Below are 22,665 nucleotides of genomic sequence, written 5' to 3'. Positions count from 1 at the left end.
AGAGAGTAGATCTTGGAAGCAGGCTGAATTTGTAAGCAAACTTTATAAATTGGATTTAGTACCTCAGTAGTCATCTTAATGAGAAAAAAGATGTAGACCATGTGATTTGTCCAGAGTTACCAAAAATGAGGCGTGGTGGCTCACCCCTGTAATCCTAGCACTCTGGGAGGCCGAGGTGGGAGGATCACTTGAGGTCAGGAGTTCGAGATCAGAGTTACCGAAAGTGCCAAAACATATACTATTACTCTCATACAGTCTTATCTTTGAAAGACAGCTTATGTCTACCTGATGAGAGAACCCCCAATACCACCACCCTCAAATACCATCCCTACAGTAGTTTCTTTAATCTGTTTGAAAATTTAGCTGGTTTCCTTTCATAACTATCCCTCAATTATTCAAACCAGTAAACTTGACCTGTGCAAGTAATAAGCCAAAACCTAAATAATTAAAAAAAAAAAAAAATTCAAGCCACCATCCACAGAGATTTCCTGGGAGGCCTCGATATTTCAAATAAAATAAGGCTCAAGTGATTGCTAAGCTTTCCCACTCCTGCCTTGACTCTTCCCTTAATCTCCAAAATATACTGAGAATAAATTCATTTTGAGACTAAGACTAAACAGCCAGTGGTATAAGGGTGGACACAGAACAGTGGGAGGGTATGTGCTTACAACTGTGTACTTTCACGCAAATCATCCGGCCTATTTGCTTCCAATCTACTTAAGCAGGTGGCTGTAAAAGTCAGATGACCTCATAAACCAGGAGTTCTCTTTAAAAAGAGTAGACGCAGAAGAGAAAGCAGTTGGCCTCCATGTCCTGCATGGAATATCTGCTGCTACAGGCAATCATCCCCTCAGTGTTACAGCCATCCAGGTTCACTTCTGGCCGTTCAAAGGGAAGCCAATACACTGAGACAGCACGGGTTAAAGCAGAGAAAGTTTAATACTATATGAACCCTGCAAGGAGATGGGAGGAAATTCTCAAATCTGTTTCCCTGGGAATTTGGGGAGAAAGGGTTTTTAAAGATGGTTTGGTGGGCAAAAGGCTAGGCAACTAGGTCTGCTGATTGGCTGGGTTTAGGATGGAATCATAAGAGTGTAGAAATTGTCTTCCTTGCTGAGTCAGTTCTTGGGTGGGGTCACAAGACCAGTTAAGTCAGTTCCTCAGTATGGGCCACTGGTCTGGGTGGGTCAGTCATTCCACTGGAATGCAGAGCCCGGAAGATATCTCTAAAACTAGCCTTAGGTTTCACAAAGGTGATGTTATCTATGGGAGCAATGAAGAAAGCTAAGAGTCTTTATGACCATCAGTTATATGACTCCTTAGTAGTAAGCAACTATAGGAAAGCAAGCTAGGGAACAATGGCTGGTTATACATACATTTTAACTATGCCTATACCTTTGCAGAGTCCAGGCCCCTACCACAGTTCCCACTTTGTGGCCCTTTATTGATTTTATAAAGGGCATTTTCATCAGTAGGCCCAGCACACAAGCTAGGAAAATCTATGACTTCAAGGATGAAAAGAAAAACACCCAAATTTCTGACTTTGTTTCACTGCAGTCCAGGATGCATGTAAACACACTTTGGAGAACTTGAGATTTTCCATGTGGCCTGGTTCTTTTTGTTGTTGTTTGTTTGTTTGTTTGTTTTGAGACAGAGTCTTTCTCTGTCACCTAGGCTAGTGTGCCATGGCGTCAGCCTAGCTCACAGCAATCTCAAACTTCTGGGCTCAAGTGATCCTTCTGCCTCAGCCTCCCCAGTAGTTGAGACTACAGGAGCGGGCCACTTCACCCAGCTAATTTTTTCTATTTTCAGTAGAGACGGGGTTTCGCTCATGCTCAGGCTGGTCTCGAACTCTTGAGATCAAGCGATCCTCCTGCCTTGGCCTCCCAGAATGCTAGGATTATAGGTGTGAGCCACCTCGCCCAGCCTGGTTTTTTTATTTGTTTTGATTTTAAATAAAAGTTTTAAAAGACACTTGAAAAGAATAGGAATAAACTTATCTGTATGCAATTAACCATTAAATGAAACATAGTGAGTAAATTAATTTTGCTTTGTAAATCCTCTATTTAATCTGTCAAAAGTTGAGAAAGGTGTTTTGAATCTCCTCCTACAACTCTGGTTTAATTAAACTCTCTTTTAGTTTCATAAAATTAAAACTTGGTAGACTGCATATTTTATTAATAAAAACATCCTCTTCAATCAGCGTAAGAAGGTACCCTAAAATATAACCTCTTGGAAATAAAATTAAACCCCAAACCACATTTCTAAATAATCCTTGAGTCAAAAATAAATAAAAGCACAGTGGTTCTACTTCTGTTATGGCAGCATAACAACCCATCTCATTTTAATCGATTATGGCCAAAAACTCTGGACAAAGCAAAAAAAACAACTACCTGAGGATTTGGAAAAGTAAACAAAAGCAGGTAAACTGCGGAGGGAGGCAAAGCTTGAAGAAGCAACCACACTGAATGAGTTTCCCCAATTTTTCTTCTCTGATGGCATCGCCCTGAGGATGACCTCCAGTAAAGATGCAGAACTGCCTCAGCGACCCTGGCAATGGCAAAAACTCCTTTCCGGCCAGATGAACCAGGAAAAAGAGCCCCAGGGGACCAAATAGTAAAGGAGAGAATTCCTGAGTAAGAGAGCGAGAGAAGGAAATCTCCTAACTCTGTAAATGAGCCCACACAAGTGTCAGGCTCACCTCTAAGCCACTCACACTCAAGGAACAGTCCCAATCCAGCTTTAAGAACTGAAAAGTATTAAACATCTACCCACAGAAGGTATAACAGAACTTGCAGTCTGGATTTAAAGATACTAAACATTTTCCAGAAGTTTACACAGGACGCATAGTCTACATAGCATAACAGAACATAGGACAATGTCCAGGGTAAAATCCAAAATTATTTGACATAGAAAAGAACCAGGAAAATGTGACCATTTCTCAAGGGAAAAGACAATCAATCAACAGATGCCAACCCTGGGATGAGCCAGATGTTGGATTTATCTAAGACTTGAAAGCTTTAAGTATAACTATGCTCCAGTAGTTAAAGGAAAATAAACTTGAAATGAAAAGGTAACTTTTTCAGCAGATAAACTATAAAAAAGAACAAATGGAAATTATAGAACTGGAAAATACTATATATGTAATAAAAACTCAATCAATGGGCTCAATAGCAGAAAGAAAGGGGAGCAGAAAAGTTAGTGAACTTGTAGATCAATAGAAGTTACCCAAACTGAAGACAGAGGGGAAAAAAGATTGAAGAGACAGATAAACTGACTCAAGGAGACCTGTGGGATAGTAACAAAAGGTCTAGCATATGTTTCATTTGAGTGCCAGAAGAGAGATGAAAGAGATTGGAGAAGAACAACAGTTGAAAAAATGGTGCTCAAGAACTTTCTCATTTGGTGAAGAGCTAAGTTTATAGATTCAAGATTAGTGAACTCCAAACAAGAAAATCGTATCTAAACACATAATCAAACTGCTGAAAACGAGCCATAAAGAAAAAGTCTTAATCAGCTCACATCTGTTAGGATGGCTACTATCAAAAAAACAGAAAATAACAAGTGTCAGTGAGGATGTGGAGAAGTAAGAACCCTGTGCACTGTTGGTGGGAAAGTAAAATGGTGCAGTAGCTACAGAAAACAGTGTGGCAGTTCCTCAAAAACTTAAAAATAAAACTACCATATGATCCAGCAATTCTACTTCTGGGTATGTATCCAAAAGAATTGAAAGCAGAGTCTCAGAGAGCTGTACACCCATGTTTATATTTATAGCAGCATCATTTCACACAATAGCCAAAATGTGGAAGCAACCCAAATGTTGACAGATGGATAATAATGGATCCTAATGGATAAATGAGTGTAGTATATGGACACAATGGAATATTCAGCATTTAAAAGGAAGGAAATTCTAACACATGCTACAATATGAATCAACCTTGAGGACATAATGCTAAGTGAAATAAGCCAGTCACAAAAAGACAAAGCCATATGATTCCACTTACACGAGGTATCTAAAGTAGTCAAAATCATAGAAATAGAAATTTCTATGATTGTCAGAGGCTGGGGACAGGGAGAATGGGGAATTGTTTAATGGGTACAGTTTGTAAGATGAAATAGCTCTGCAGAATGATTGCAAAGCAATGTGAATATACTTAACACTACTGAACTCCACACTTAAAATGTTTAAGGTGGCAAATTTTATGTTATGTGCATTTTATCACAATTTAAAAAAAAATTTTTTAAGGAAGGAAAAAATCTTAAAAGCAACTAGAGAAAAATGACACATTACATACAGAGGAAAGATTCCAACAACCACAGATTTCTTATCAGAAACCATGGAACCCAGGACACAGTAGAATAACATCTTTAAAGTTCTGAAAAAAAAAGAAAGAACTGTTAACCTAGGTTTCTACATCCAGCAACAATATCTTTTACAAATGAAGGTAAAATAGAGACATCCTCAGATAAAGGAAGAGAATCTGTCAGCAGTAGACTTTCTCTATAGGAAATGCTAAAGGAAGTTTTTTAGGCTGAAGGAAAATTTTCCCCAGAGGGAAATTTGGATCTTCAAGAATGGAAGAACAGCAGAAATGGAAATATCTTAGTAAATATCAAAGACTTTTTATTCTCTTAAGTCTGCTAAAGTATATACAACTGTAAAAAGCAAAAACTAAAACATTGGTGAGATTTTCAATGCATGTAGATACAATGTGTATGACAACTATAACATAAAGGTCAGTGATGGAGGTCTTAAAGGGACCTGTATGGCACATGGTTTTTACAACTTACATGATGTAGTTCAATAGACTACAGATGACAGATTATAAATATACTATAAAAGGTTAGGGATATGTGTGTATAAATTGATAAACAGTTAGAAATTCCTACAGTAATGGTTCTCAACCAGAGCTGATTTTGCCACCCAGGAGATATCTGGAAATATTTGAAAATATTTTTCCTTGTCAAAACTGGGGGATGGATAGTGGCATCCAGTGGGTAGAGGCCAGGGATACTGCTACATAGCCTACAGTAAACAGGAAAGCTTCCATGACAAACAGAAACCCAAAATGTCAACAGTGCTGAGGTTAAGGAACCTTGCCCTAGATCAACACCAAACAATAATGCAAAGAGACAGAGTCAGAAAGTCAATAGATTAATTAAAATGGAATACTAAATATTCAAATTATCCAAAAGAAGGCAAAAAAAAAAAAAAAAAAAAAAGAACATGGTGGGGGGAAGAACAAATAGTGAAAAAAATGATGGCCTTCATCATAAAAATAATCACATTAAATATTAATGGTTTAAACACTTCAATTAAAAAGCAAGACCCTACTATATGCAGCTCCGAAGGGACACACTTTAAATATAAAGTCACAGCAGGTGAGGGATGAAAAATTACCTATGGGGTACAATGTACACTACTCAAGTGATGGATACACCAAAAGCCCAGACTCCATCACTACACAATACATACATGTATCAGAATTCAACTTGTACCTCTAAATCTATTAAAATAAAAAAGAAATAAAGTCACAGGTAAGTTAAAAAAAATAAATGGAAAAGCTGATTCTTTGAAAAGATAATGAAATTGGGAAACTCCTAACTAGACTAATCAGGGAAGAGAGGGAACATAAATCACCGATACCAGAAATGAAAGAGGAGTTACTGCTACAGATATTAAAAGGATAATAAGAGAAAACTGCAAACAACTTTGTACTAATTCAACAACTCAGATGAAATGGACAAGTTTCTGAAAAATATAACTTGCCAAAACTGACACAGAAGAAAAAAAATCTGAATAGCCTTATATCTATGAAAGAAATTTGTTTTCAGAAATCTTTCCAAAAAGCAAACTCCAATCTCAAGATTATTTCAGTGGTGAATGTTATCAAACATTCAAGAAATAAACAATAACACCAATCTTAGAAAACCTTTCCAGAAAATAGAGAATGAGGAGTCACCATCAAACTCATTAAATGAGGCCTGCATAACCCTAATATAATAGTAAAATCTGACAGAGACATTACAACAAAAAAGAAAATTACATATCAATATCCCTCATGACTACTGACATAAAAATCCTTAACCAAATATTAGCAAACAGGATCCAACAATATATATGCAAAAGGATTATCCATAATGATCAAGTTTTATCCCAGGAATATAAGCTTAGTTTAACATTTGTAATTCATCATATTAACAGCATAAAAAAGAAAAATTATATAATTTCAGTACATATAAAAGAAAGTGGCAAAATTCAAAACCAATTCATATAACTTGTCTCAGAAAAAACTAGGAATATTCAAATTGATAAAGCACATATTAGGTCATTAAATATGAAATGTCCGATTTTGAATCCAAAGTATAGTTTATTATATCTCAAACAAGAAGCAGTACAATTAATCAAAATATGCACCTAAACTATCTACACAGTTTTGCCATCTTATCGGTAGCTTCTTTATGTCAGCAGCAAAGAAGCCTGAGGAACGAGTGGCAATGAAATCACAAAACACGTTTTCCATAGCTTGGTGAGAATTGAATATTTTTCCCTGCAAGAAGTGGTCCAAAGCCTGGAAGAAGTGGTAGTCAGTTGGTACAAAGTCTGGTGAATACGGTAGATGACAAAGAGTTTCCAAGTCCACCCTCTGTAGTTTGAGCAGCATTGCTTGTGCAGTATGTGGTTGAGCATTGTCTTGCAAGAAGATTGGCCTGTCCCTATTGACCAATCTTAGCTGCTTAATCACAAGCATCCTCATCATTTTGTCGAATTGGTTGCAGTAGACATCGGCTGTAAACGATTGACCAGGTTTCATGAAACTGTAGTGGATAAAACCAACACTGGACCACCAAACAGACACCATTAGCTTTTTTTGGTGAATATTCGTTTTGGACTGTGTTTCGGCACTTCCTCTCTATCCAACTATTGTGCTGAACACTTGCGATTATCAAAAAGAATCTATTTTTCATCACATGTAACAAAAGAGTGTAGAAATGGTTTGCCTTTATGTCGTAACAGCAAAGAAAGGCAAGCTTCGAGATAATTTCTCTTCTGATGCTCATTTAATTTATGCAATACCCATCTATCCAGCTTCTTTACCTTGCTGATTTGTTTAAAATGGTCCAATACTGTTGGAATAGTAATGTCAAACCTTGCTGCTAATTTGTGCATAGGTTGAGACGGATGGGCTTCCGCTATAGCTTTCAGCTCATCATTATTCACCTTGGTCTCAGGTCACCCACATGGCTCATTTTCAAGATTAAAATCATCAGAACAGAACCTCTGGAACCATCGACATACTATGCGTTCATTAGCCACATCCTTCCCAAATACTTCACTGACATTTTGAGCTGTCTGAGCTGCACTGGTTCCATGAAGGAACTTATATTCAAAAATAATATGAATTTTTGACTTACTCGTGGCTTCACAAAAATTGCTCTAAAAAATTTTTGAAAGATAATCACAAGCCAAAAGCTATGCATTTGAAAGAATGAGGATGTACCTTCACAATAAAAATAAAACAAGGAGTGTCAAAGTGAAAATGTCAGAGATACCAACTGTGAAACTTAGTACTTAAGGAAATCAGACATTTCATACTTAATGACCTAATATATGAAAAACCTACAATATATACATAATGATAAAAGATCTCATTGTTTCTCCCTGAGATCAGGAACAAGGCAAGGATGCTTGCTTTCAGACAAATAACTTGTATCCAAATCATATGCAGAACTCTTAAAACTAAATACCAAGAAGACACACAACCCAAATTTAAAAGGGCAAAAGATGTGAACAAATACTTCATAAAAGATATACAAATGATCAGTAACACAATAAAAATGCTCATTATCATTCATTATCAGGGGAATGCAAATAAAACCACAACACACTCTATATCCATTAGAATGGCTAAAATTATAAAGAAAAAACAAAATAACCTGACCATACTAAGTGTTAGTAAGGATGTGGAGCAACTGAAACTGTCATATACACTGTTGGTGGGAATGTAAAATGGTACATCCATTTGGGAAAATGGTTTGGTAGTTTCCTAACATTAAACAGTCCCTCCTAGATATCAATATTTACCCAATAGAAACAAAAACATACGTCTACACAATGACTTTACCCAACGGAACATAGTAATTTTATTTCTAATAGCCAAAAACCAGAAAGAACACAAATGTCCATCAATAGGTAAATGAAAAAAAATGTGATATTTTGATACAATGGAACACTATTCAGCAATAACAAGGAATGAATAATTAAAACACACAACATACTGAGATTTTGGATGAATCTCAAAATCTTTATGGTAAAAGAAGTGAAAAGAAGCCAGACGAAACGCACTATATGCTTTATGATTCCATTTTTATAAATCCTAGAAAATGCAAACTAATCTATAATGCCTGAAAGCAGATCAGTTATTGCTTGAAGATGTAGATGGAAAAAGGGATGAACTGCAAAGTAACATGAGGAAACAGGGAGATGGAAATGTCTGTTACCTTGAGTGTGGTAACGGTTTCACAGGTGTATTCGTATGTCAAAACTAATCAAATTGTACACTTTCAATGAGGACAGTTTACTGTACTTCCATTATACTGCAATAAAGACAGAGGAAAAAGAAACCCAGGCAGCACAGCATTACAGTTAATGGCACAGATTCTGCAGCCAAACTGCCTGGGTTCAAGCCCCAGCTCTGACATTTACTAGCTGTGAGACCTGCCAAGTTATTTAAAATTGCTGTGCTGTTCTAAAATGGAAATAAACAACAGTACTCACCTCAAGGTGTTGTTCTAAAGATAAATGAGTTAATACACGTAAAACACTCAGAACACTACCACCACATAGTAACTGCTATATAAAAATTTGCTATTATTACAATAGACTATTTAGAAATTAATCACAAAGAAAACAGTAGTTATCAAAATATCTGTGATGCAGCCTGATTCATACTACAAAAAAGTCTGTCTTATACTTAATAGAAAATGAGACAAAAGATAATCATTGAATTGGCTAAACATAAAAATTAAAAGAACAATTCATCAACCCAAACCAAATCTCGAATAAGCCAACACAAAGACAAACTTAGCATAACCAAAGAGCGGTGAGAAAAACACGAAAGCAGTATCAGGATTAAGTAAAGGGATATAACCACAGAAAAAAAAGATTTTTTTTTCTAAGAGAATCTTTGGGAGCAGGACTCAGCTGTTGGGCAGAAGGCCACAAGGCTGTTTGAGTGTCCTCACGACGTGGCAGCAATACCCTCAAAGTGAACAATCCAAGAGAGAACAAGGAGGAAGCCACAATACTTTTGATGAACCCAATGCTGAAGTAACATGCTGTCACTTCTACCACAAGCCTATACTTAAGAGGAGGGTAATATGAATCCACCCTGGAAGGGAAGAATATCAAAGAATTTGTGAGCATATTTTAAACCTACCATGGATGTCATCAAAGGGATCATACAGTGATCCAATATTGAAACTGAACAACCCTGAGCTAGTAGTTCATATAGTATCCATTAGATGTGGAGTATCACCATGCTTCTCTTGAAAATTTGAAGTATCACATAGTTTTCTGTGAGTTTGCTAAAGCACCTTGGAATGCCTTAGCACAGAGTCTGGGAAACTATGCTCTTTCCACTGCACACAGCACAACCCCTCCAGGTGGGGCTTCAGTACACAGCTTTCCTAACCAGAACGTTAAGGAGGAAAGTAGGATATTTTCTGCTCTTTGGAATGGTTTGACACTACCCAGGACATATTCCAGGAGAGCCGAATGACTCATACCCTAAGCTCTTGTGCCAAAGAACCATAAGATCTTTGCATGAGAAACCATGAAAGAAACTCTAGCTTCAAAATAGCCATTCTAATGCACCAGAACCTCTCATAGTGTTAGCTGCTTTTGGTAAAGTGCTACAGAGAGAATATAAACAAATCATTTCGCCTAAGCAAACTGCTTTACTTTACAAAGAAGTAAATATAGTGTTCTCCTCTAGGACTCAAGATTTGTTATACTGTGTTGACCTAATAGTCATTTTCTTTCTCTTCTCCATTGATCAATCAAATCTTTATAAACTTAGATCTTTTTTCTTTATTTTTTTATTAAGGTATAGTTGATAAATAAAAATTGCATATATTTACAGTGTATGTGATATTTTATATATGCATACATTATAAAATGGTTAAATCAAGCTAATTAACATATCACCTCACACACTTAAATGTATCCTGACACTTAATAAGAAATAAAAAGTAAATCTGTACTTTTACTTTATAGTTTAAAATAATTTCAGATACAGCAAAGTTGCAAGAGTGTTCCCATACACTCTTTACCCATCTTCCCCTAATGTTAACATCTTACATAACCATAGTACAATTAGAAAAACTGGGTAATTAGGTAATACATACAATACTATTAACAATACTATTAACTAATTAAAGACCCTATTTTGCCAATTTTACCAATATTGCTCTTTTTATGGTCCAGAATCCAATCAAGGATTCCACACTACATTCAGGTGTTTTGTCTCCTTAGTCTTCCCTAATCTGCAATAGTTCCTAAGTCTCTCTTGTCTTTCATGACCTTGACATACTTGATAACACTGGGTGGTCAATTGGGGCTTGTTGAAGGTGTTCTCATGATTAGACTGAGGTTTAGCATTTATGGTAAGAATCCTACAGGAGTGATCATGTCTTTATCAGTGCATCACATCAGGCACAAAACATTTTACTTTTTTGAATGAGGTATGATTTAGCAAAAGTTTTATATATCCAAATATTAAATTTTTTTTAAAATTCTTATGGGTACATAAGAGTTGTATGTCCAAATACTTGTTAAACACTTGGTATATAATACCTGTTGTATTTCATCAACAGGTGCTAAAATTCTTATAATAATTAACAGCATAATTAAAGTTGTGTTTGTTTTGAAGTTTAAGAAATATCAATTAGACAAGAACTTCAAAAGAAAATTATAGAGCTTAGAAAGTCAGTATTTCTAAGAATGTAAGTTCCATGCAAGCAAGAATTTAATTTTGTTCACTGTTATATCAGTGAACCTTGAACAGTGCCTGCCACTCAACATTTGTTATATAAAGGGAATAATTTTGAAAAACAAAACACCAGTAAATTCAGAAAATGATTTTATCAAGTCTGTTAGTGTGGAAAAAAGTTCAACCATTTAAAACATAGCTTTAATGCTATTTATACACTTGTTTACAAGAGCCTATTTCCAATCTCCCTCACATTGTTGGCCAGGCATGCAGTGTTAGTGCTTCCGGGTATCACATAACATAAGTTTCCCAGGCAGCTTCAGCTGCTACAACCCCAGATTTAGGCAATCACACATACACCCAGGCAATGAGCAGGACTGCTAGGCAAAACAAGCAATTAAACACCAAAGATCCACATATGCCATCACCACCTTAGACCTCTCCTCCATGACACACTTCAAAAATAACTTTCATAAACAAAAGTAATAATGCCACAGGTTCTGTCATCAGCTTTCTTGGTAGGTACCTGATCTACCAAAGCCACAAAAACCATTTGCTTTGAAGTGGATCACTCCTGAAAGCAAACTTTACAATAGGATCAAAACATGCTTATTATTTACAACTGGAGGAGGGTCTAGGGACATTTAAAGACATTACTATTTCTTAAACTCAGAAAACTTCGTGACTAGAGTGAAGCAATTTTGTGGCCAGATAGCACTGAGTTAAAGCCACTCTGAAATGTTTTGATGTACTAAAAAAGTTCAGTATAAAGCAAACTTTTAAATTCAATGTTTAAATTAGACTTTTTATATCTTAAGGCAATTTTCTGTGTTACATATTTTTGTCTGTTCTGGAAAGCAGTCATATGTTATTTTTCCCCACTCTTATTCATTTTATTTCACAGTTACAAATAAAACTATGATGAACATCAGTGCTGCCTGAATTACCTATGACAGTTATCCCAGAAGTCAGATAATGAGGTTAAAAAGAAAAGTAAGAATATTTCACAGCTGCCTAATTGCTTTCTAAAACTGTCATACCCACTTACAATGTCACTGGCAAAGGGCAAGAGTACCAATTTCAAGGGCCTCACAACTACTGGGCTCATTAATTTTTTATTATATAGCTATCTAAAGCTTATTCTTAACATTTTTCTAACAAAGTTGAATGTTTTCCATATATTTAATATTTCTTCTGGTTTTTTTAAGCAATCTGTTCATGTAATCAAGATCTTATCATACATTTTGGGAAGAACACCACATGATCTAATAGGCTTTAAAAGCTATCCTTGAAGATTACAGAGCTTAAAGAAAAAAAAAGCTATCCATAATAATTTTATATATGAGGTCAAAGACATTTGGCTTCAAAATATTATACTTAAAAAAAAAAAAAAAAAAAGTCTGGGCCCTGTGGTTCACACCTGTAATCTCAGCACTTTGGGAGTGCAAGGCGGGAGGATCACTTGAGGCCAGGAGTTCGAGACCAGCCTGGGCGACATGGTGAGACCCTGACTCTACAAACAATACAAAAATTAGCCAGGCATGGTGGCAGGTGCCTGTAGTTCCAGCTACTCAGGAAGTGAGGCAGGAGGATAGCTTGAGCTCAGGAGTTTGAGGTTGCAGTGAGCTACTATGATACCACTGCACTCTAGCTTGGGCAACAGAACAAGACCCTGTCTCAAAAAAATCAAACCAAAACAAAAAAAGAAAACTCTGAGATTTCAATCATGTGGACTGGTGCCCTTCCAATAAAGACTGTTACCTGATCAGATGTTTTAGTTATAGGCATGCATGCATATGCACATGTGTGTCTGTATTTACAACTTTTAGTTATGGACCTCAAGTTAAACCCTAGAAATTATCACGAAGAGAGAGACATGTGTTCTCCTAAATCCATGAGATAAATGCTTATCCTTTACAACACTACTCAGGTGTTAGCCACCTCTGAAACTTTCCTTATCAGTCCAACTTAGTCTCTTCTCTACCTTATATATATATAAGACAATTATATGACTGTATTTATAGCCCTGGTCTGAAATGATTTGTTAATAGCCTGTTTTCTCCAGCAGAGTGTGGGCTCTGTATAGCAGGGACCATGTTATAATCATCTCTGTGTTCCCAGCACTGCACATAAAAAACAGAACCCTCTGAAGTGCTGAACCTTTTAAACAAAGATATAATTCAGCAGAATTTTCATACAGCCAATCACTTCTGCAAATACAGTCATGAGCCACATGACAACATTTCAGTCAACAACAGACCACATACACAATGGTGGTCCCATAAGATTACAACACCGTATTTTTACTGTTCCTTTTCTATGTTTAGATATACAAATACTTACCATTATGTTACAATTGCCTATAGTATTCAGTATAATAACATGCTGTACAGGTTCACTGTATGTTTAATACTGTATAGCAGTATTGTAGGCTACACCATCTAGATTTGGGTAAGTACACTCTGATGTTTGTACACTGAAGAAACTGCCTAAGGATGCATTTGTCAGAATGTGTATCCCCATCGTTAAGAGACACATGACTGTACCTCACATTTTAATACCTATTCTCCTCACCATGTTATGATTCTCATGAATATTAATGGCAGAATTATATGAAGCTTTGCTTTTTGCTCTTTTTTTTTTCAACAGCAATTAGGCACATACTAAATGAAAATGCAATTTTAGGGTCAACTTTTGAAAATGATTGTTCTTACGTCCACCTACCACCATATCTACCCAAATTCTACAGAATATAATGTAACATAAAACAAATAATAACATTAAATAGCCCAAGGCACCTCTTAAAATTTTTTTAAAAATTAAATTTTATTGCATATATTTAAATTATACATGTTATGAGATACATAAGTAGTAAAATGGTTACCACAGTGAAACAAATTAACATATCTACCATCACACACTGATGCATACCCATTAAAATTCTGAAGACTAATGGTCATCCTTTGCTGTTTCAGAGAGAATATTGTTATTCTTCAGAGTAACTTGTTACTTCTCAGTTCACATAGACCAGAAAAAGTACTTTGACATGTATTATTACATTTTAAGTAACTTGACAGCAGGACCTTTTCTTGGATTGGAGGAAAAAAATTTTCTGCACACAAATCTGTATTTATAACATATGGTTATATGAAATGAGCTTATGGGAAAATATTTATATATAAGTTGTAAGAACATTGTAGACACTGAATATTTATCATTTTTTAGCCAGATATTAAACAGAAGCATCCACAAAGTACAACCTACTGATTCATTAATAATTTAACAAGTCATGGTCACCATCTATTGATAAGAAAAGTATTCTACTTTCATGAAAACACAAATATTTCAAAATGACACACTATAACCTTCTGCCAAGAGTTCTTTTGCTGGCAGTTTTGTGTCCCTGATCAGTCAAAGGCTCACCTGACAGGTCCAGCTCCTCAGTGGAAGACAAATTGGCCAGACTCCAGCTGTCACTGCGGGCTGCCAGGACAAACTTGTGAGCACTGATGTGCCTGCCCCCAACCTTTATCTTCAGATCACTGATGAAGAAAAATAGCCACACATATAAAAAGAAAAATGTCATCATACTAGGTATAGTCAGAATTCAAAGCTGATAAATACATGAGTATTGATTGATCAACATGTATCTGCAAAAGAAAACAATTCACAGCAAAATTATGTCATTTTTTGTATCAAATCAGGGTAATTGGAGTACCCATCACCTTGTTCATTTACTATTTCTCTGTGTTAGGAACATTCCAATTTGACTCTTTTAGTTATTTTAAACTATAACCTAACTTATTGTTGATTATAGTCACTTTATTATGCTACCAAATATTGTTCATTCTATCTAATTATCTAACTATATTTTCACACCCATTAATCATCTCCACTTTATCCCCACCTCCCTACCACCCTTCCTAGCCTCTAGTATCTATCATTCTATTCTCTGACTCCATAAGATCAATTGCTTTCAATATTTAGTTCCCACATATGAGTGAGAACATGTGAGGTTTGTCTTTCTGTGCTTGGCTTATTTTACCTAACATAATGTTCTCCAGTTCCATCCATGTTGTTGTAAATGATAGGAGTTCATTCTTTTTTTATGGCTATATTATATCGCATTGTGCGTATATACCACAATTTCTTTATCCATTCATCTGTTGATGGACATTTAGGTTGATTCCAAATCTTGGCTATTGTGAATAGTGTTGCAGTAAACATGGGAGTGCAGATATCTTTCTGATAATACTGAATTCCCTTCTTTTGAATGTATATCCAGCAGTGGGACTGCTGGGTCATATGATAATTCTATTTTTAGTTTCCTGAGGAACCTCTATACTGTTCTCCAGAGTAGCTGCGCTAATTTACATTCCCACCAACGGTGTATGAGGGTTCCCCTTTCTCTACATCTTCACCAGTATTTGTGGCAAAATTATTTCTATATGCTAGCAATGAATTCTGATGGGTCATATTACTAATACGTTGTTAGAAATTTTTCTATTTCTAAGCTTCTAGCTTTAATTCACATGGACTGCTCTGCTTTCAAATACATCTTCTAATAGGATTCTTTTAAATACATCTTCTAATGGGATTCTTATGGTGGTGAACCTACAAGTAGGATGATTAATATTCATATAAAGAGTACAAAATATTTTATGTAGAATAAATCGAGGTAAACCAGCAAGGAAAGAAAGATGGAAAGCTTAAAGACTATGATGACAGCTCTGAGACTACAGTACTGCTACACTCCACAGTAATGCTCAAGCAAGGTTAAACAGAAAAACTATGAGCAAATTAGCTTTGACAAAGCAGTCAAGAATATGAAACTCAAAACCTGGACTCCAGTTTTCACTAGAAACATTCAGACCTAATATTGACCATTTTTTTACTCAACCATTTATAAAGAAATGGGATGGGCAGAAATCTCTCTTTTCAAAACATGTTTCTATATTTATGATATACCATTATATAAAAGAGCTTCCTGAAAAGATATTTATGTTTAACTCTGAAATGTCAAATGCTAAGGGAGGAGAGCATCTGGGCAGTTAACAAAAACGTCAAGATGACCCACTGGGCTGACACATGTGCCATATGGCTATGCTGGCAGCAATCCAGTCATTAATTATCATCATCCTGCTTGTATTTATGTTATTTATTTTCATATTTCCCTTAAAATTATTTATTAGGTTGGAAAGCCATTAGAAACTAAATACACAGAAACTATTATACAAAAAAAGAAAAGAAAAAAATACTATTACAGGAATTAACCCATCCACTTAAAAGGAGACCCAAATAGAACACTGTTTCTATATAATGCTTGATACAGATACATTTTACCCCATAAAAGTATTGTCTAGAACACATTTAATAATCACTTAAGAGGATCAACCATTCCAGTTCTATTAACAACCAAGTTGTAACTAATTACATTAGATAACAAGATTAATAGACTATTTATTATTTCAAATTATTAACAACTGTTGCCATAGATTATTCATCAATAATAGAACATTCTATTTAAAACAGAACATAAAACTGTCTCGAATCACATCCTGTGATAAAGTTTTAAAAATTTAGTGAAAACAGGAAGCTATCTACAAAGCAAAAATAAATTTTAAACTCTACACTTATAAATATCAGATTCTAATAAATGGATTCTCACTGTACTGTTTCAGCACATGTCCAACTTTTCACCACAAAATTATAAAAATAAGGGTTTCTAGAAAATTCACCAATGTCAGGTCAAAATTTTTTCTACCTTTTGTAGTCCAACATACCAGAGAGAAATAGAGACAAGGATATTTCGTTAATAATTTCTAATTATAGTTTTTAAAAACACAAATCAAAAATGGAAAATCTGACAAATGAAGTCCATGAGGACTCTATGCAGAAACAATTAAGGGCCTACTAATTATTTTTAACTTCATTTCAAAATGGAAACCAGGATGTTGTTACTGAAGAGGAGGATAAATAAAGACTTTCTTATTAGAGTTTCTTTAACACTTCAATAGAAAAACTATAAGCTTAGTTGATAAAAGAATGAATATAGCAAAAAAGTACATATAGCCAACATTTTTAACTACCTTATGGGACAAAAGTCTTCTCCTGAACTTAAGGAAATGTAGTAGTTCCTTCCACATTTCTCAACTTAAAAATTTAAAAACCTACATGTCAGTCACTCCAGTTACTGAGATGTGTATAAAAATACTATTTAAATTCTTTAACAAAATGCATGCTACGGGATAATATTTTTTTTTTCCTATCTTAGTAAAAGATGTCTGCTTTAGAAATTGATTTCCCAATTTCAGGTACCCCAACTCAAGGGCTCAGTCCCCTGTGAAGGTTCTATTCCCCACCTGATACCCAACTGTAGATAACCTAGGGTTTCAACCTTCTTTAGATAAAGGGCAGGTTTTAGAAGCTAGAGAAAGACCCACTGGTATCCTAAGATCATACCTCAACTGACTTGGTAAAAAGTGACCAGAAAAGGAAATTGCCCAGTCTCATTCCCACTGTCTCCTAGAAAAACTACAAAATGAATGCAAAATAAAATTACTTATCAATTGATAAGTAATTGAGAAAGTAAATGATGAGAGTTCTAACAAGGAAGAGCCTCATAGAGGAGGAGAGATGTGTCTGTAACAGAAATAAGTCAGGTTTCACTGGGCCAGGAGGAAACAAAGTTTTCACTTGTCCATGGAAAAAGAGGGGGGAAAAAAACCATTAACTATATTTTACAAGAAACTACATCTATTCAATTTATGGAACTGTCCTTTACTGTTCTTTATTTCCTTTCTTTCGGTATTAGATGTTTCTTTCTTTTAGAAATGCTTAAGACGGTAGATGGTAGTTCTGAATTTTGATTTTTTTTTTTTTGTATTTTTAAAAATTTTAATTACCTGAAACTTTAGAAGGAATTGATGTATTCTAAATGTCATAATTTATTTGGAAATCTCACTGAGTCTTATCTAGTCCAAGAATCCATCTCCCTATTAGCCCAAATCCTTCCTTCTGTGTATATTCACATTTATGTTTCTTTTCCATGTCCACCATATCCCAATTCAGTCTCTTATAATTTCTGGTCTGAATTAAATGCAACAACATCACAGGTACTCTCTCTGTTCTTTTCTATTTAACCTATATGACATTACCAGGTTAATCTTCCTAAAGCATCCCTTTGATTATGAGAGTCCTAAAACTCAAAAATACTCTGCTCTGCACTTCCTAGAGGATCAAGTCCAGACTCTTCACCTCAGCATCCCAAGGCAATCCATTCTATCTTTTCCACCTCTCCCGCTGCTCCCCTACATGCACATGTACCCAAAACTGGCCCCCTCACTGTCCTCTAAGCCCTCTGCATTTTCTCATCTTTGAGACTTTTCTCTACTCATAATATCACTGTCTTTACCTATTAAATCCCACCCTTTGGCCAGGCATAGATGGCTCATGCCTGTAATCCTAGCACTATGGGAGGCCGAGGCAGGAGGATCGCTTGAGATCAGCAGTTTGAGACTAGCCTCAGCAAGAGAGAAACCCCATCCTACTAAAAATAGAAAGAAAGTACTTGGGCAACTAAGAGTAGAAAAAAATTAGCCAGGCATGGTAGTGCATGCCTATAGTCCAAGCTACCCCGGAGGCTGAGGCAGGAGGATCAACTGGGCCCAGGAATTTGAGGTTGCTGTAAGCTAGGCTGATGCCATGGCACTGTAGCCTGGGCAACAGAGCAAGATTCTGTCTCAAAAAAAAAAATAAATAAAAATAAATAAAAATCCCATCCTTTGACATCTACCTCAAAACTCAGTAACAGCTAACAATTGGGCACTTACTATGTGCCATGCACTGTTCAAAGGGCTTCACATGTATTAATATTTATTAATTTAATCCTCAAAACAACCCTCAGGTAAGTAGTAGTAGTAGCCCCACTGTATACATAAGGAAACTGAGACATGTCACAGAGATCCACGCCACATAGCTAGTTAAGTGGCCAGCTGAGCTTCTAACAGAGGCTCCAGAGTCCAACCTCAACCATCATGCTATACTGCCCACTAGTTCTAAGACTCTTCCTTTGACCATTCCAAGATAAAGTGACCATTCCCCTTTAAATTCTAGACATGTAAGCCAACTGCAGCCTGCATTAGCAATGCTATCACCATGACTCTGACACTCTTAAGATAAACAGTAAACAAGAGAGACAAAAATCTTGCCGCAAGGAGCTTATATTCTAGGGAATAAAGGTTTGCTAATATCCTGATTAAAGGGAAATAAATTTGGGAAGAAAGCCAACGAGAAAGAGCAGTTGTAACATGGCCCAGGAATAAAGCAAAAGGGCTTGCTTCCCCAAACCAGCCCTGTGTCCAGGAGCTCACCTATACTGCTCCTGCTCATAGAGGTCTGCCACGATCATCAGCAGGCGGCTGATGAAGGACTCATTGCTGCTCTCCTTGTTTGCTTGTGCAGCCAAAAGAGTGCATCTCTTCTCTGTCTCTGCCAATTTCTTCTGCAGCTTGACATACTCTTGCCGGAGAAGCATCAAGTGCTTCTCCAACTTGGCCACCTCCTCTGTAAAGGAAACAAAGAATCAAGATTATCATGGTAGGTGTAGAGTAGACAGCATTCACTATTCCCTTATCCTACAGACGGGAAAGTTACCAAAGTGAAGAGCCACATGTTTCTACTGTATCTCAGTGACAGTCCTACAGGATCAAGAATGGCTTTGTTTCAGGGTGCTGGTCACTGGGCCAAGAAGACCATCATGGTATAGGGGGAATTTCTCCTCCCAGAAGCTCAATATGCAATATTTGACAACAAAGAGATACACATAAAGATGCTGACAGGCACCAGCCCTATAAATCTTTAGCCATAAAGGCAGGAGTCTTCAAGGAGAAGAGGCTATCAAAATCACCTAGAAGATTTTTTGGAAGCAAGTCATACTACACAGGTGTGCTGGGGCAGATAAAAAGGTTGAGAACTGCTATAGTTGGTTCATTAAATTCAACAAACATTTACCAAGTATCGACTAGGTAACACACTGTACAACAGAAGCAATGCAAAATCAGACATATCTTCCTCAGAGCTTTTAGTCCCTGGGAAAAATGAACACAAATCAAATAATTTTTCTTATAACAATTGCAACAATTAAATGCAAAACTACAATTCCACTTTAGAGTGCTAGAAGGGAAAAACAGAGCTTTGAGAGCTTATAAGGAAATTTAATTGGTCAGATGTGGTGGCTCATGCCTGTAATCCTAGCACTTTGGGAGGCCAAGGCGGGAGGGATCACTTGAGCCCAGGAGCTTGAGTTTGCAGTGAGCTATGATGCCACTGTACTCTTGCCCAGGTGACAGAGTGAGACCACATCTCAAAAAAAAAGAAAGAAAGAAAAAGAAATTTAATTTAGGAGGTCAGGGAAGGCTTCCCCAGCTATGAAATTTCTCTCCTCCTTTACCTGGGCGCTGGTGTCTTGATAGAGAATGAGATGGGGAATTCATGCAACCACACAAACTGGCACCTTTATAAATCAAGGTGTTTGACTATGGATCCACAGCCTCCCCACTGTTGACCACTGCCACTCCCCAGGGTTCTATCCTTGACCCTCTTCTCAACCGTATGTGCTCCCAAGGCAGACTTGACAAGGTCTCTGGTCTGTGGCTGATACCACAATCTAGGTGCCAGTGATCCACTAGGCCCAGTCATCCTCTGGGCCTTGGTCCCTTTTCCCCCTAATCCCCACCACAGACATTTCAAATCTTGATATCGCCCTTAAGCCAATCTCCTACCCAATCTGCTTCATTCCCAGCCAACAACCTGAGAAAAATGAGCTACTGCCAGCAACTATTCCCACCTACCCCATGCTTCCTCAGAGAAAGTATCTCCCTCTACCCAAGTTTAATCCCTCCATCTAGGCTCCAAATTCCATCCCTCTCCCCTGCTCCTCAGGACTTTTGCTTTATCATCAACCTTCCTCCTCCAGCAACTTCAGTCTTTCAACTGGGTACCCAGCACATAAACCTGTTCAAGTCTCTAGCTATTAAAGCAAAACCCCCTGCCCACACCACATCTGACATCCTCTGCCCTTCCATCTCGAACTACCACACGTGACCTTCTAATTGCCAAATCCAATAGATTCTTGCCAGTGGTTCTCCTCCTGGTCCTCTATGACACAGAATGACACTGTTGTCCATCCCTCTTTTCTTCTCTTATTTCAGCAGCCACAGCAACCACAACTTTCTCTCTAATTCTGGTTCTCTCTCCCTTTCACATGTTTCCTTGCATCTGCCTCCCGACTCTTGACCACTGCCACTCCCCAGGGTTCTATCCTGACCCTCTTCTCAACTGTATGTGCTCCCAAGGCAGATTTGACAAGGTCTCTGGTCTGTGCTTGATACCACAGTCTAGGTGCCAGTGATCCACAGATTCATCTCTCTAGTCCAGATCTTTCTTATTCACTTCATCTACCCATCTTCCCAACAGACAGCTCTCCCTAGCAGCCCGTAGGCACCTCAGACTCACTATGCCCAAAACAAAACTTCAAGTAAATCTCTTCCCTTCTGTGACTCCTATACTTATAAATGACACTACCATCCATCTCAGTTATCCAAACAAGACATGTGATATCTCACACTGACTCACACACTTTCGGCCCTACCCTAACACTTTGTCAGCAAAAACTATTGATTTTCCCACTTAAACATTTCAGGGAATCCTTCTTATCTTCTGTACCCCAGTCTCCACCATGACTTTAATTCAGGCTCTCACTCATCTTACTGGATCTCCTACAATGTGAAAGGATTCATGTCAGCATCTCAGAGCCTGACACAGGGCCTGTTACACAGGTACTCACTATTTAATCAATTAAGCTAAACAAGTAAAACCCAGCTTTTAAAAAAAGATTTCCTTCCTCTCAGCTTCATCTCTCCCCCACCTGCTGCCCAATAGCTGATTCTTTATAAACATACAAATAATCAAAAACTGGTTCAAAATCAACACAAGAATGGTTAAAGTAGCACATGGGCTTGAAGTTCTTATGCAACCATAAATTTTTTTCAAAGAAATATGTAATGCTGAATATGCATATTCAAAGAATATTTTTAACAGAAAAAAGCAAGCTGCAAAACTATATATTTTATAATTCCAACATTATATTTCATAAATATCCACATATAAGAAGAGTAAAAAGACAAACTGAATACCACAAAATTTCAGGAAGTCTCACTGAGAGAGGACTTTTCTTCTTTGTACTTTTCTGTATATTTCAGGTATCTATAACCAGTATGTCCTGCTTTCATGATGAGAAAAAGTGTTTTAAGAGAAATCTGTTTAGGCCAGGCGCGGTGGCTCACACTGTAATCCTAGCACTCTGAGAGGCTGAGGCAGGTGGATCGCTCAAGGTCAGGGGTTCGAGACCAGCCTGAGCAAGAGCGAGACCCTGTCTCAACTAAAAATAGAAAGAAATTACATGGACAGCTAAAATATATATATAGAAAAAATTAGCCAGGCATGGTGGCGCATGCCTGTAGTCCCAACTACTCGGGAGGCTGAGGCAGGAGGATTGCTTGAGCCCAGGAGTTTGAGGTTGTTGTGAGCGAGGCTGATGCCACGGCACTCTAGCCCAGGCAACAGAGACTCTGCCTCAAAAAAAAAAAAAAAAGGGAAATCTGTTTAGGCC

At 36.9% G+C, this 22,665-nt stretch overlaps 1 protein-coding gene across 4 annotated transcripts in view; it reads right to left on the bottom strand.

Annotated features, from left to right (window-relative positions):
• The window catches only part of ANKFY1 (ankyrin repeat and FYVE domain containing 1), an 89,541-nt gene that overhangs the window by 48,487 nt on the left and 18,389 nt on the right, over positions 1 to 22,665 (bottom strand). For 3 of the 4 annotated variants that reach the window (XM_069482115.1, XM_069482117.1, XM_069482114.1), the window contains exons 2-3: positions 19,367 to 19,559; positions 14,418 to 14,536 (exon numbers count right to left, since the gene is read on the bottom strand). In XM_069482115.1, coding sequence (XP_069338216.1) covers positions 14,418 to 14,536; positions 19,367 to 19,559 — 312 coding nt within the window. The remainder of the gene's footprint in view (positions 1 to 14,417; positions 14,537 to 19,366; positions 19,560 to 22,665) is intronic. The other variant, XM_069482118.1, reaches the window with a different exon arrangement.

The sequence above is a fragment of the Eulemur rufifrons genome, chromosome 9 (genome assembly GCF_041146395.1).
Source record: "Eulemur rufifrons isolate Redbay chromosome 9, OSU_ERuf_1, whole genome shotgun sequence".
NCBI lineage: Eukaryota > Metazoa > Chordata > Mammalia > Primates > Lemuridae > Eulemur > Eulemur rufifrons.
Note: the sequence above shows the minus strand (reverse complement) of the source record. Positions and strands in the feature narration are given on the sequence as shown.